At 38.2% G+C, this 16,673-nt stretch overlaps 1 protein-coding gene across 1 annotated transcript in view; it reads right to left on the bottom strand.

Annotated features, from left to right (window-relative positions):
- The window catches only part of FBN1 (fibrillin 1), a 252,149-nt gene that overhangs the window by 61,241 nt on the left and 174,235 nt on the right, over positions 1–16,673 (bottom strand). The window contains exons 30-35 of the mRNA XM_066276475.1: positions 15,835–15,957; positions 14,578–14,703; positions 12,422–12,547; positions 3,096–3,218; positions 2,846–2,968; positions 1,249–1,374 (exon numbers count right to left, since the gene is read on the bottom strand). Coding sequence (XP_066132572.1) covers positions 1,249–1,374; positions 2,846–2,968; positions 3,096–3,218; positions 12,422–12,547; positions 14,578–14,703; positions 15,835–15,957 — 747 coding nt within the window. The remainder of the gene's footprint in view (positions 1–1,248; positions 1,375–2,845; positions 2,969–3,095; positions 3,219–12,421; positions 12,548–14,577; positions 14,704–15,834; positions 15,958–16,673) is intronic.

Raw genomic sequence — 16,673 nt, 5'->3', positions numbered from 1 at the left:
TGCCAGGACTCTGTCCTGGCCTCCCATTAACATTCTGCTTGTGTAATTGACACGTGAGCACATTTTCAGCCTTGAGACTGGCTTTAAATACACATGGCCACTCTGCCAGCAATGATTTATATTAAGAACAAACAAACAAACAAAACCTTCCCTTGTAGCATTAAGAGAAGCAACACTTTCAGTGCAACTATTTGTGTTACCGGAGGTGGCACAGCACCCGTTTTCCTTGGATGTTCCCAGTAACAAGAGTAAACAAGGCATTAGGCTCATGATCAAGAGCGTAATCTGGTTTCTTCTTGACTAAGAGAAATTTTATATCAAACTTTGCATATTTAATATAAACTGTATAAAGAACACCCAATGATTCCATAACAAAGAAAAGTATTTATAGAACTCTATGAGGGAATTAGTATACATGTCATAGCTAAAGATTGATTTTGAGTTAATGTCCTATTAACAAGCAACAACTATTAGTTAAGAGATTAATAAGCGTCTTGCTTCAATTTCTGCTGTCAGTTGTTATCATTTGTTTATTTCTACTGAAATCTTTTGAGTTCACTATAGCCACTAATTCTTCTCAATGAGGAATAATGTGCTTAAATTTTACAAGTGTGGGCAAAGAGAAGAATCTTGTGACTCCTGGTGGGGTCCACCCTTGGTCAACAGGCTCCCAGGACTCTTCCTGTCTGACTTATCAGAAAGACAGAGTCTTGCACTGAGAGACATCATGATATATGGCATTATCCCAAAGGGTCTCCTACTGGATGGATTTGCAAAAGATACTTAGAGACCTGTGAGACATGTGAACCCAGGACATTATTCTATATATGGGAAAGACCACTCTGCTGTTATGTGAAAACCTTTATTTCTAGAAACCAAACCATAACAGAGACTCAAAACTGTATTTCCATATCTAAAGAGAATCCTTCAGTGGAACATTATAAGGGGACCAGCACTTTGGGTTCTTTCCCCTGACAATGAGGATAAATAAATGGCATTGATTGAATTAACCACAGTTGATGTCTCTAGTTTCTGACCAACAAGGTATACTCTTGCAGCCCACCTGGCCCAGGTTGGATGTTCAGCTTAAGGCCAGAGAAGGTTTTCTCTACACAGAGAGAAATGATCTGGCGGGAGACCTAGTCCTCTTGCAGACTGAGTTGACAAGGTTGAAGCAGAACCAGGAAGGTTTAAATAACCTGCTCTCATCAGACCTGCAGGGCCCCCAGCGGCTTTCCCATCAGTTACCTTCACAGGCTTTCCCGTCAGCACTGGGCACAAAGCCCATGTCGCACTCACAGCGGTATCCTCCTGGAGCATTTAGGCACTGGCCATTGCCACACAAATTCAGATTCTCAGAGCACTCATCAAGATCTACAGCCAGAAAGAAACACAAGTTACTCTTTCTCAGTTAGGAGTTTTCCCATTCCCCGGGTCCAATAATTTTTATAATTGTCAGCTTCCTGAGTGGAGTGGTGTTTGGTCCTACTTTCTGCTCAACACATCTACTCATTTCTTCTCTTTTTGAATGCTAATATTGAATATTCGGTGAACATGGTGTCCAGATGCTAAATGATCACTAATAATATAAAATGAGTAAGTTAAAAAGATCATTCAAACTAAGGCTTTTTCAAGCAGAGTTATCCCCATGAGGACACATCCATGACAGGAACTCACATGCCTATTGCTCAAAGTTCAGGCTCAGCTCAGAGGGGCAGAAAAAGAACTAGAACAACTACAGAGGATACTAAAAATTTCTGTTGAGTTCTACTGAGTTTTATTCATAATCATGGGCATTAAATATCAAATGCAAGAACCATACATGCCTAAAAAGTTTATGATGACAAAACTTTACTGGGTTAGGCAAAAATAATTTCAAGTATGATAAAGCTTTCAAGCTTTCAGTGAATTAAAAAAAATAAACAGGTAAATCGCTTACTGGGCCTTAGACTCTTTTGTGTTTAAATAAATTCTTACGAGCTAAGTGCTCAAGATAAATTAATGCTTCAAGTCATGTGCAGCCATGCTACCTAATGGCCAATAAGAAATGGATCCCAGTATCTTATTTCATACCAAAGCCCTAACATAAAAAGCATTATCTGTGTATATATGTTCATGTGAGTGTGTGTACCACACAGGGGTGGGCAAAAGTCAGTTTATAGTTGTAAGTATGCGAAAGTTTATTCTTGTATTATTATTTATTAATTACTCTATAATTTATTATTAACCTACTTTTGCCCATCCCTGTATTTACACAGAAAGAATATATGCAAATATATGAAAATATGTAAGCAAATATATGAAAGAGTTCATGTTAATTCCATGACTATTAATTATAACTGAAAAAAAAGGTCATTGATATAGTGTAAAACTGGAAGTGAATGAATTCCTGCTTATGCCAATGGGGGATGCTAATAATCACGGCCAGTGGGAGAAAAAGGTATACTTTGTTGACATGATCCAGAACAGCTAATCCCTTTTCCTTCTGTAGCTTCCTACAGCAGGCTTGCTCTCAAGTCACCAGTGAGAAACAGACATAGAAACAAAAACGCTAAGGGCTATAAGAGGAAGTGTGACTTGTTTTAAATTGATGATATTACATACAGTGAAAGATATATAATACTAATAACTATATACATATATAATTAGCCTCTGAGGTTTCCCTGATTAACCTAGCTCCAAATTTCCATTCCACAAGGATATAGTTTCAAAGAGCTAATCTTTTATGGCAAGGTTGTCCATAACTGACCCAGTCTTCAGAAAAAAATTGAGGGTCCAAAAAACATGGAACAACCCCTTGCTTCTCCGACTGCTCTTTACACAGTTGTTTCCAATGCAAACTCACCTGTGCAGGTGAAGCCATCGCCTGTGTAGCCTTCCTTACAGAGACAGCGGTAGGAGCCCATGGTATTCTTGCAGTCCGCATGTTGGCTGCACATGTGGGTCCCATTAGAGCATTCATCCAGATCTTGTGGAAACAGATCACACCGTTACAAACAGAAAGTATGTCATTTAACATCAGTAATACACAAATTCACATTTTCATATATATAATCTCTGCAGCTCATGAGAAGCACGATTATTTTCCAACACACCCGTGCACTTGATGCCATCTCCGATCCAGCCGGGGCTGCAGCTACATTTGAAGCTTCCCGCCGTGTTGGTACAAACAGCATGTCTGTCGCAGTTGTGTGCTCCGATTTCACATTCGTTGATGTCTGAAAAAATAAGCAGCAATTTAAAAGAAGTTTAGCATGGATGCTAACGTAGGGTAACAATGTAGCACCATCAAAAGTGGACTCACTTTCACATTTCATTTCCCACACTATAAGACCGACTGGGTTAGTATCCACATATAATGAACAGGTTTAAATTTCAATTTAAAAAGAAAGAACAATATGATAATCCTTGCCATTATTAACTCTAAGTATTTTCCATTCTTTTATGTGAATGTCTAGTTGCAACAAAACAAAAGGAACCTTTCTCCAGTTGATGGTCTTAAAAAGTGAGTTGCCTAATGTTCTATGGTATTAACACTGATGCTCACACATTTCTGTACCCAATATTTTTATTAAGTCAACAAAAAGACAAAGAAATACAAGGTTGTTGGCATATTAGACAACTTTCTTGCTCATATTCTATGTATTAAATTTATTTAGTTTTTAAATGTAAAATATGTATTATTTAATGATTTATTCTTATGAAAGTTTTACTTTAGGTATTGCTTATTTAAGCATTTTCAGAGAATTGTCCTTAGGCAGTGTGTGAACCTTCTTTTTTCTAGCTTCTTGGAGTCCTAGCACATTGGAGACCCAAGCCTTCTTGCATAGTTCATGTAAAACTCAAATCAATCCAATGGAGATTTATCTGTAAAAGGAGTACCAGATTAGGGTCATGTTACTGAAAGACTCCAAATCCTTGAACATTCTCCATTCTCCAAAATTTCATTTAAAAATTTAGCCAAGACAGATTCTATAATATAAAAGTGTTATAATAAAAAAAAAGGTAAAAAGTAAAATGTGTTTTGTTTTCTGTGAAATTATAATTTATTATATATATTTTATATATATGCATATATATACATATATCTATACAGACACACACACACATACACATCTATGTATATATATTTGGTCTTTGGCACAGAGCTGCTAAAACCTTGGGATTTAGATGAAGTGAACAAGGAAGGTGTCTTTTATTATGTTAATGAGGTTACTTTTGGACCTTACCTAAGCATGAGGCTGGTTGTGAGGAGAACCATCCTTGTGGTTAGGCCTTTCAGTCCCAGGCCCCTGACCTCAGGACAAGGTATGGGGAGAGGGGTAGGAAGCTGAATCAATGGAAGGGCAATGATTTGATCACTCGTGCCTATGTAATGATGTGTCCCCATAAAATACCAAAAGAACAGGTTTCAGTCTCTGGCCTGTTGCTCAGTGGTAGAACATCAGCCCAGCATGTGGATGTCCCAGGTTTGATTTCTGATCAGGGCACACAAGAGAAGCATCCATCTGCTTCTCCATCTTTCTCTCTCTCCATCTCCCCCTCCTGCAGCCATGGCTCATCTGGAGCAAGTTGACCCTGGGCACTGATGATGGCTCCATGGCCTCCACCTCAGGCACTAAGAAGAGCTTAGTTGCTGAGCAACTGAGCAACTACTCAGATAGGCAGAGCATCACCTCTTAGTTGGCTTGCCATGTGGATCCTAGTCGGGGTGCATGCGGGAGTCTTTCTCTGCCTCCCCTCCTCTCACTGAATAAACACAAAACAACAAAATAAAACAGGATTTGAAGAGCTTTCAGGTTAAGGGACACAGGGAGACTCAACCAGAGTGTGCTCTCTGGGACAGCACACTCCTTCATAAGGTCCTACATTCCTTCCCTATCTCTTACCCTAAGCATCTCTTCTATCAGGATGTTCCTCAATTATATCCTTTTATATTAAGCTGGTAATCTAGTGAGTAAACTGGTTTTCTGAGTTCTGTGAGCTGCTCTTGAAAACTAATCAAACCCAAGGAAGAGGCCGAGGAAACCTCTGATTTATAGCCAATCTGTCAGAAGCATGCACAGGTGACAAACCTCGACTTGCAGTTGGAATCTGAAACGGGAACAGTCCTGTGGGACTAAGCCCTTAACTTGTGGAATCTGACACTCTCTACCTGAAAATGGTGTCAGCATTTAGTTGAATTATGACATCTAGTTAGTGATCAGAATTGGAATTGGTATCATCATCTTATTTCCTAAAACCAATCCATTAGATAATAAGCCAGGTACTTAATCTCATAATCAACTTTTTTTATTAACTAAGAACAAGAACTCGTAAGTATGAATATTATGACTGTATAGGAAAACCAATGTCTAACACAAAACTTAGGTCAAGAAGGATAATTTTGGCATATAAAATATTGCAAGAATGTGGAGTGATGTGATTGCTTGAATAGCGGCATGAAAAAGAAACTGGGCGAGCAACTTATGTTTACCCTTTTGTTTACTTAAGGAGCCCAATTAAACGATTTAAAAATGTTTGGAAACCTGCTGTTTGCCAAATATTTCATCTGAAGCTCTGAAATGGTCCTAGGATCTTTGGCTTCTTTGTAACTTCCAGAACAAACACAAAATAAAATAACATTTTCCTACAAAAATATTTTGCAATATCACTAATAATCATAAAATGAAAACATGCCTGAAAAAGTGTTCTTACAGTCACCATGTATTGTATGGGTGAATTTTAATGTAGCCTTGGCAGCCACATGAACCTATTGAGTTATTAAGGCGGGTCAAGGGAGGCACATACCGGGCAGCTTTAGACTTGTGTCTGGGAGCTTTAACCAAGTGAATAATTGAGCATGGCACATTCCAGGGAAATGAGGGGAACGCCAGCCCAGGTATAACAGTGGTAAGTAGGCATGGGAATTCAAGAAAGTAAGTCTGACCTACTGGGCTCCCAAGCAGGGCCATGAGCACTTCTCTCTTCCTCAGATAATCACTCCCCTTAGGGTTAATGATGCAAACTAGCACTTTTGTGGAGTCATTTTAATTTCCCTCTTTTATTTGTCATAATTTCTGAATTAGGAAGAAATACTGAGCTTCAATTGCCTAGGCATTGAAGGTTCCAGATGTTATGAAATCAAGGAATTTCCTAAGTGGAAAGAATTTAGAATTTTACTTTCCTCATCCTCAGTTTCTCAGAGGAGGAGGATACAGGGGTCCCAAAAGGCATGGAGACTTCAAGGGCCCCAAAGTCAGGGAGGGGCAGAGCCCAGACCACCAGTAACTCACTTTCCTGTTCACTGCATAGTATTCTTCCCCGTAGGCCACAGCTGCCTACATCCGGCTGATTTCCTTAGTTACATCAGGACCTTATTCTAGGTCCAGAATTTATGGAGTTTTCAAAATCTTGGTGAGTTTCACAGACTGACAGAAACATTCACTAATCTTTTTTTTTTTTTTTTTTTTTCATTTTTCTGAAGCTGGAAACGGGGAGAGACAGTCAGACAGACTCCCGCATGCGCCCGACCGGGATCCACCCGGCACGCCCACCAGGGGCGACGCTCTGCCCACCAGGGGGCGATGCTCTGCCCATCCTGGGTGTCGCCATGTTGCGACCAGAGCCACTCTAGCGCCTGGGGCAGAGGCCACAGAGCCATCCCCAGCGCCCGGGCCATCTTTGCTCCAATGGAGCCTTGGCTGCGGGAGGGGAAGAGAGAGACAGAGAGGAAAGCGCGGCGGAGGGGTGGAGAAGCAAATGGGCGCTTCTCCTGTGTGCCCTGGCCGGGAATCGAACCCGGGTCCTCCGCACGCTAGGCCGATGCTCTACCGCTGAGCCAACCGGCCAGGGCTAATCTTTTCTTTTAAGTATCATTTTCAGCAATTATCACAGTCTATCAATCTAGTAATTCTGTTATCTTTTTCTTTCCAGTTTTCTAATGACCAAAGTTACCCTTATTTTTATATGGATTTTTTTTTACCTTCCATATTTAGTGTTGCAATTAATTACAATTTATTTTAAAAGGAGAGTCCCCCTCCTTTTCTTTTTTATCACTAATGTGTTAATATAAATTTCTAATTCAAGAAAATATTTTGCAATTTTACCATACTTTTTCAGGGTGAGAAGAATTTATCAAGAGCCCGTGTATCGCCTGACCTGTGGTGGCGCAGTGGATAAAGCATCGACCTGGAACGCTGAGGTCGCTGGTTCAAAACCCTGGGCTTACCCGGTCAAGGCACATATGGGAGTTGATGCTTCCTGTTCCTCTCCCTTCTCTCTCTCTCTCTCTCTCCTCTCCTCTCTCAAATGAATAAATAAAATCTTTAAAAAAAAAAGAGGTCGTGTATCACAGGCTTTAGGATACTAGGAAAAAGTACCTCAGGGGTAATTCAATCCCCCGTTCTGTGAGTGTTTGTGTAAGTCATCATCTCAATGCCTTACACTCTCAGTATGTGACAAGTGAATTAAAAAGAGTTGGTCATAAAGCATGAAGGCATCTCTGAATAAAAAGTTTCTGCATGTGCGTGTGTGTGTGTGCATGCATGTGCCCACTATTATCCATTAATTGGTTCCATGGCAGACTTGAGCCTACGACTGCACTTCATCATAAAAACAAACAGAAGGGGAAACTGAGCCATAAGGAAAACAAGCAAACAAAAATGCTGCATTCACACACTCTGGTCTTCAATAATGTGAAGGAAACATAGCACACGCTTGCCAAGAACATCTCTTTCTGTACAAATGTTCTCTTTCCCCCACAAGTTTGTTTCAGACAGAAAATTCCTTTTTAAGATTAAGAATAAGCACAAGCCAAGAAAAGCAAAGAAATTCAAATTTAGGGCTGACATTGCAACTTCCGGAACCCGACCAAAGCTCTTTCACACACTTACCAGTCCTATTTGCAGGGCTCCCTTGAAGGGCAAGGGTGGGGTCTGAGCAGACCCCAGGCGTGGGCTCTGGGTGTATTGCACTGACATGCGAGTAAGGGCTGTGCTCTGAGCTGCTCCGGCCTTCTCTGACGGTCATACAGGCAGAGGCTGTGTCACCCCCACAAACACCCACATTCCCATCACTGAGATAGCAGTGACATGGACCTAACCCAGCAGAGCTGGCACCCTATGGACCTCCTGGATCAGGCCTTGGAAAAGAGGACATTCGAGTGAATGGAGAGGCTGAACGTGAAGGCTATTTGGATTTCTTCATTTGGATCCAAATTTGGGCCAAGACTATTTAACTGAACACCCAAGCGTTTTCACAGGCTGACGGCCAGCGCAGGACAATTCGCAGTGATAAGAAGCTGGCAGGAAATGGGTACAAATTCTCACTGGGTGCTCGTGGTTTTGAAGTATATAATTCTCTCCTGTGGACTGAGACCATTTTCACCATTTCTCAAGTGAAAAGAATCACACAGCTTGAGAAATAAAATTACTAAGAAATCTTATTATTTTACTCAAAACAGCTCTGATTTTAATGGTACTCCTTACCAACTGATTGAGTGAGCACCTGAGGGAGTGGGAGGGTCATACACATTAGCTTGTGAAAGCCAGGACCCACCGAGGATGTCACCCAACTGCAACCTAGTTTTTCTTCTTTCAGCTGGTTTTCTAATTACAATTAGGCGAAATGAGCAGAGGAAACCTTGCACATGGGCCACAGAACAATTGTCATCCAGCTTGGAGCTTAAGCCAAGGACAGAGAGCTGTGTTCTAGATGTCAAACAAATGTACTTTCTCCCTCCATTAAATCGAACATTCCCCGCAATCCATGATTTGGACAGAGTTTAAGGAGAAAAAAGAAACCCTTAACATCTGTGTAGGTTGGGAATGTAAGTCAGTGGGTGGATCTGAACACTGCTAAAGTGATTGGGGGGAAAAACATGTTTATTTGTTAAAATGGAAACAATCAGTAATGACAAGGGAGCTGAAATGTTTAGACAAAGCTGTACTGGGACCAAGAGGACATTTTTTCAGTTCTCGTGAAACAAAGTTCCTCCCTATTAAATAGCATACCTATTTTTATAATTCCTTTACAGGCCATATATATATATATATATATATATATATATATACACACACACACACACACACACACACACACACGTTATATGTTATACATGTATAACATATATATGTATATGTTCACATGTATAACATAAATGTGTATATATGTATGTATGTATATATCATATTAGACATATGATACATGTATAGAAACAAATGTAGGATATTTATTTTGTGTGTCACCAACACAGAGTTTCAGGTCTGTTCTTCACTGTTATTTGTTGTGTAGGCTTCCTTATCCCATTAGGCAAGATACATATCTGTATTTATATTAGTTGCCTGGGACATTACAAACATTTGCCTTTAACATGGCTGTCACCAAGGTAACCTGCTGGCATTTTAAGCTGTGAGTGACACTAATTTTAAACTAAAAGCAGGCTAAAAGAGCCTTGTTTTTAAGTACACCAGACGTGCTGCCAGCTCCTGTTTGTGTAAGCCATTTTCAATCAAATGTGATACCCTTGGATGTTAATAACAGTATTTACAGAGGACCTCTTTTTCCTTCCTCCCTAATGCACCCCATCCTTCCATACGTCACTTCAGGGTGCTTCCCCCCGGGGAACACTTGCGTCCCCACAGACCATTCGGCGATTTCTTCAATGAACCAGTGGAAGAACAAGGAATAAAACCCAGAGTTCCACCGCTTTACCGGAGGCTATCCCATGCGCCTCGCTACTAGAATACCAAAGGGCCGTGTCATTGAGGTCTTCTCCCTACAGTGCTGTCTGGGTTTTACAAAATTAAAAATCATTTTCGGCTTTCATTTAAAAGTGGGGGGATGTTGGTTCTTGGGGAAAAAAGAGAGTATTTCTTGGACATCAAAGCTGTGTTTCTGTTCACATAATTTCCTGAAAGATTGCTGTATCTAAAGTAAAACTGGTATCATCTCATTTAATGTGAGGTATACAGCTCTCCTCAGCAGTCTTAGTATCGGTGCAGCCCAGCCTTCTAAAACAAACCTTTTAATAGGCAGAGTAAGATTTTCTTTCTTTAAACTGATTTCAAGCATGTGTCAGTTAAGAGTAATATAAAAATTTGCTAGACTAGAGGTGATGTCTTCAATTAAATGGCTTCTAGACACTGTGTCTGTATCTCATTTTAATATAACAAGAGTAGCTACTATTTGTTAACCAGCTACTGAATATCAAGCACTGTGCCAAGGGCATCCTATACATCATATCTCACGTACCTAAACTAAAATTAATGTCACATGAAAATTTAAGCTTTCTTCCTGGTAAAAGGCTTAAAATAACTGGCTACTGCACAGGCCCTCTTTTAGTTGTGATTTGAAAATAAAATTCTAGAGATCTCTTTTTCTTATAACTGAAGACTATCCCATTAGATTAACTTCTTTTTTAAACATCCTATCACCTGGGCAAATTTCAGTGAGTTCGACTGAGTCAAAAACATTGGTATTGGCGTCTATTAAGTAAAGTGCAATATGGAACTAATGTCTTACCTTTCCCTTTATTTTTCCAGATGACCGCCCCTTATCCCCCAAGATCTATATTTATCCTGGAAGCTAAAACAAAGCTTGAATCATTGATATAGCAAGCTAAGCATCATATGTACCCCAGAGACCACATGAGGGGTTGAGATTTTAAACACTGTGCCATTAGAATGAACCCCTAGTTACGCTTCATCTGGAGAGTGATATAGTGAGGATGAAAGTGTTCCAGCTCCATGCTTATTTTTATAATCTGGCTAGAATCTGTCATTTTTAAACCAATAGTAATATTATTGGTGTTATTCTGTATATCTATAACTTTAAAACTTAGTATTATTGGACTGTTTAAAATAATATATTTGGGGGTTTTCTTGAAAAAAATGTTGATATAATTTAGAAAAAGATCTGTACACTGACCACATTGCCAATCTGAAAAAATTTTAATGTTCATTTTAATGTTCAAGTTCCTGTTAAGTCACAGGAACTTGCCAAATGGTTTTTGAAGTTAAAATCTGTTATTTGTAAAGAAATTATGCAGTTACCCAATTCAAGCTCACTATGGTCTCTATTATGTGTTAAATTATGTTATATGCCATAATCTGTTATATTACTATAATTACAGTGAAACTCTCTTTATTATTTCACATACTTCATATCACTGCCTCAAGTTTGAAAATACCAACTAAACATTTCAAAACAATATTACTCACAGAAAGTAAATTATTTTATTTGCTATTTAATAGAATAATCTAGAAATACTATGAAAAGATTTTCTTATTGCTATCATTATGCTAACGGTATTAGACAACATTACAAGCGGCTTACTTATCCCTACATAAGATTTGTTAAGTCTCAGGAATAAAGACTTATTTGGACTAATGCAAGGTAATACATCAAAAGCACACTAGTTTAGGGAACTAGAAGACTGATGAGAATAGATGGAATACCATATTTTCCCATGTATAAGACACACCTTTTTCGAAAAATTTAGGGTCTAAAAAGCAGGTGCATCTTATACAGTGGTTATAAATTTTTCTTATTTACATTTCCCATTTTTTCATGCAGATGAGGAATTGTATTAATTTTATGATGAATAAAACTTGAGTTCAATAACTTTATGTAATATATTTTTTTTCAAATTTTGGGCCCCAAAATTAAGGTGCATCTTATACATGGGGGTGTCTTATACATGGGGAAATACGGTATATAAACTGTGAAATGTACTTCTTTAAAAAGTTATAAGACCTTAAATAAAGTGTTGGCAATGGAGGTTATTGGGAAAGGCTTGCTTTAATACAATCATGAGCCCCTTAATGGCGGGATCTATTCTGAGAAATGCACAGGTAAGCAATTCTGTCATTGTGCAAACAATGAAGTGCATTTACACAAACCTAGATGGTACAGCCTACTGGGGCAATTTTATGTGCTGTCCTTTCACATGACAGTGCAGTAGGATTGTTCACATCAGCATCACCGCAAAAACATTGAGCGATGATGTTATCACAACGAAAACATTACTAGGTGATAAGAATTTTTCAGCTCCATTCTAACCTTATGAAACCAGTGTCCTATATGTAGTCTGCCGACCCAAACATCATTATGTGGCACATGACTGTAACGGGATATGAATGTTTGGTAATTACATGTTAACTACTTTGATTTAAAATATGATTTTTTAACCTCATAGAAATGTGATACTTGTAGTGTTAGTTATAGTGGTAATTTATACAATATGCCTTGTTTCACAAGTAAAGAAAAAAAGCTCAGCTTAAATCCAATCTAAAGTATGACAAATTTCAATGAAGTTGAGTTAATGAAAAAATGTTATACAAAAAGTTTTATAATGTTAACAGTTCTAAAACTTGTATTAATCTATAACTATGGTAGCAGTCTCTTAACTACTTAATGTTTTATTGTCTCATTTACATACCTGTGCAGCCAGTTTTTCCTTTTTTCCCTGAATATCCCATATCACAGTGGCAGATAAATGAGCCTTTAGTATTTTCACAGGTTCCACTTAGACAGATATTTGGATTCAGGTCACATTCATTAACATCTGTAAAGCATAGATATCATTAGTACAGATAACCAGTTATTTGATATCAGTGAATACTTTTCCCCTGAGATAACACAACTGTAATAAATAAATCAGAAAGGGTGAAATATTTTCACTCAAAAAAAGATACCTCATATTTGTGGAGCTCAATTCACTTTCTGCATTGCAAGCTAACCATGCACATTGGCATTTTATCTGGGCCATAAGCAGAAGGACAAGTAATCAAATAAACTGACTGAATCTGGGCTAAATACAGTGCTTGTTTATGTGACAGTCTAGAAAACTTTTCAAAACAGCATATTCTGTTACAAGATGAAAATTTTAATTCAGTTTGCATGATGTCAACAATTTAGTTTCCAGGTTTTAAAAGAAAGGATACATAAACTAATAGTCTTAGTGCAGGTAGTTACAAACTTCACTTCTTTCCCAAAATAAAAATTATTTATTGTTTTTATGACACTCATTTTAATTTCTGGGACTTTAGAAATATTCGTTAAGGTTCTTCCAAAGGAATAAATGTCATACAATTTAAATATTTTCAATTATAAATTCTTGCTTCCAGCCAAGATAAAGTGTTAGGCACAGAATTTGCTTCCCCACTTGAAGCAACAACAAAAGGACAACATAGGCAACAAAAGACAGCAATTCTGAGAGAAAGAAAATAAACTAGATGAGTTACACGAAGCCCCAGATGACTATGTAGGAGGCTATATGATAGGAAAGGGATGACAGATGGAACCAGGAAGTGTTCCTGAGTTGAAGGGAAGAAACCGGAAGTCCTGAAAGGCCCAGGTTACTAGAGGTCACAGGGCAGAGCAAAGGACAGATGGGAGTTGCACAGAGAGAAAGCTTCAGAAATCTGCAAAGTCCCAGTCAAGAATTCAGACGTGAGTAATGATTGGTGGATTCATATAAGGAAACTACTAGAAGCTGGGGAAGTGCCATCCACAAAAATTAGAGGGAACAAGCCTCAGAATTCACAGAATGCCTGAAATTGTGCCTTTTCTATCAGTCAGTTTGGAAAACCCTGTAATTCACAGGCGTTTGGGTAGAGTGTCTAGAAGGGTCTTTCCCTCAGTAATGGAGCAAAATTAGCCCAAGACTAACTAACTGCTGCTTATAAATGTAAAAGCAAGACTTTGAAAGGATCAATCTGTTTCCAAATAACTTAACTGGTTTACAGAATAAAGCTCAAGAGTATTTCTAGGAATCCAAAAATATCTAGCACCTAGTAAGTCATAATTTATAATGTCTGGCATTCAATCAAAAATTACCAGGCACTCCATGAAGCAGGAAAAAATGACTCACAATGAAGAGTAAAGTCAATTTACTGAAATGAATCAGAACTGACACAAATGATAGAATCAGTACACCAGGATATTAGAACAGTTATTATAAGTGTATTCCATATATTCACAAAGCTAGAGGAATGATTGAATATATTAAACAGAAACAGAAGTATGAAAAAAGATCTAAGTCAGTCAAACTTGTAGAGATAAAAATTATAATGTCTGAAATTAAAATACATATTTAAATAAATAAATATATGGAATGGGATTAAAAGCAGATAAGGTATTGCATAAGTAAATTTTAACAAATTTGAATTCATAGGAACAGAAACTAAATCAAACACAATCAATTATAGAGTTTATTGCATTTTATTAGAAATAAATTTTGTTTGCCTCTAGTTGAACATTTGAAAAGCCTAAACTCTAGTGACAGCAAAAGGAAGGCTAAGGAGACAGAAATAATGCAAAGACAAAAATAATTCTATCTGGACTTGACCAGATAGAATTGCATAGAGATAGTAATGCATAGAGATAAAAATAACTATCTGGACTTGACCAGCGGTAACTCACTCCGCATATCTGACAAGAGCATCATATCGCAGTCACAACAAAGTTGCTCTTTGAAATGCTAGTTTTAGAACGTTAGTACTATACTCCAAAATATCCAAACTGATCTTTCTATAATTTACCAGTCCTTGTGAATAACCAGAGAAAATGAAAAATTCTGTTTTCTTTGCTTACCTACACAAGTCTTCATGTCTTCAGATGCCATGAATCCATCATAACACAAGCACCTGTACTCTCCAGGAATGTTGGTACACTGACCACCATCACAGATATTGGGGTTATCTTCACACTCATCAATATCTGCAGAGAATAAAACCAACAATGGCATGTTGTTGATACCGGTTCTCTTAATTCAGCGACAAAAGTTAACTGACCGCAAGTTGAATGAACTCAGCCTATTTGCATAAGATAAATAGTTCTCAAATTCAAATAAAGCTTTACATCAAATACCCCATCAGGATATTCCAGGTGAAAAAAGGAGAGAACCATTTTCAAGATTCACACAAACTGTTCTAGGGCAAGGCCCACATCCACTTAAAAGTCCATTAATTTAATTAGCAATTCTATCTCTAATGTGAATTTATTATTCAAAAATTATTATAAATCTTATTTTTCTCACCAAATTTAAATGCATAAAGTCAGTTTTGTTGATATTCTGAAGTGAAAACTGGTTAATAAGCATATCTACTTAGGTGCATTTTTTAGTAAAAATATTTTCAACATTTAATTTTTACAGTCAAATTTATATCTCAGTCTTTTAAGGTAGATTTTTCTAGGTCAGATAAGATACAATCGGCTTCTAAACCTAAGTTCTCTTCTTAACTCGAGCCAAAATCAATACCTCTATCACCAACCTGATTTTTCATCTCTAGCTGCCTTCACAGCTCTTCTAGCCCAAGGTGATACAATGGGAATTATAAATTAGACCAGCATCTCCCAAATTTCAGTACATATCCAAACCACTTGGAGGGTTATGGAAACAGTTTACTGTGGTCTACCCCTAGGAGTTTCTGATTCAGAGGTTCTGGGGCAGGGCCCAAGACTTTCCATTTCTAACACATTCTCAGATGAGGCTGATGCTGCTGGTCCAGGCGACGCCCCCTGAAGAGCACTGACATAAGCCAAGAGATCAGATTCTTCACAGTTCTGATCAATGGGGAAACTACTGCATTTTATATACCACTTACTGAGCATGTGCCAGGTACTATACTGAGTGCTGTACATACTCTTCCACACAGGCAACCTGAACTCTGTTTTATAGATGAGAAATCTGAAGCTAACTAAGGTCCTTTATCAAAGGCACACAGATAAAATATGTGACAATACAAAGATTTGGACTCCAGACTACCTACCTCCAAAGCTCAGACCCTGAACCACTCTACATCACGACCTATTATTGAGAGATTTCACAGGAGGCTCACACCTACTTACCGGTACACGATCTCTGGTCAGGCATCAGTGCAAATCCTGGCTGACAACTACATTCATAGCTACCTTCAGAGTTTGTACAGAACGTCTCACAACCACCGTTCATTATGCTGCATTCGTCAATGTCTGAAAAAAAAATAAAAATAATATTACCCTTCTTTGTGTTTATGATCATGGCACGTGTTTATATTTTCCAGGCATGGGTCAAGTGAAGCAAAAGTTAAAAAAAGAAAAAGAACATCCTAGGGCAAGTGTAAGTAACTATATTGTTTGATTTCTGCAAAATATATGAATTATACATCTACCATGTGCTAGAGATGTGAATCTACTGGTGAATGAGATAGCTACAAGAGCCACCTTCATAATTATGCTAAACTGCAGTTGGACAGTTAGATGAACAACCAATTACATAATAGGTAGGAGAAATGCTAGGTGCTATGAGAACGTATATGTCAATGGCCACGCGGGTAAAATTCTCTGGGTCACAGATCCAGTTATAAACCTGACATTCAGTTTCATTGGCTAAAGTTCTAAATCTTTTTAAGAACCTGAGTTAGAGTTCTGAGTTGTCCTGGGCCATGTTTCAGAAGAATTTGGGCTGATTTATGACTTTGGGTAGAAACCATGTGAGACTTGGCAGTTCCACATGATGTACACCCCAAACCAGGCAAAAACTGGCAGTGTTTACAAAGTTTCACTTTGACTTTGGGCACAATAAAGCCACAGGGTTTTCTGTGCCACTCTTTCCAGCACGACTTAACCTTGCAGAGGACCAGCCACAAAGCAAAAGGCTTGTCCTCAAAACCCCACCTTTAAGGATTGCCAGACCTGGCTTCTATTTC

The sequence above is a fragment of the Saccopteryx bilineata genome, chromosome 4 (assembly GCF_036850765.1).
Source record: "Saccopteryx bilineata isolate mSacBil1 chromosome 4, mSacBil1_pri_phased_curated, whole genome shotgun sequence".
Lineage (NCBI taxonomy): Eukaryota > Metazoa > Chordata > Mammalia > Chiroptera > Emballonuridae > Saccopteryx > Saccopteryx bilineata.
Note: the sequence above shows the minus strand (reverse complement) of the source record. Positions and strands in the feature narration are given on the sequence as shown.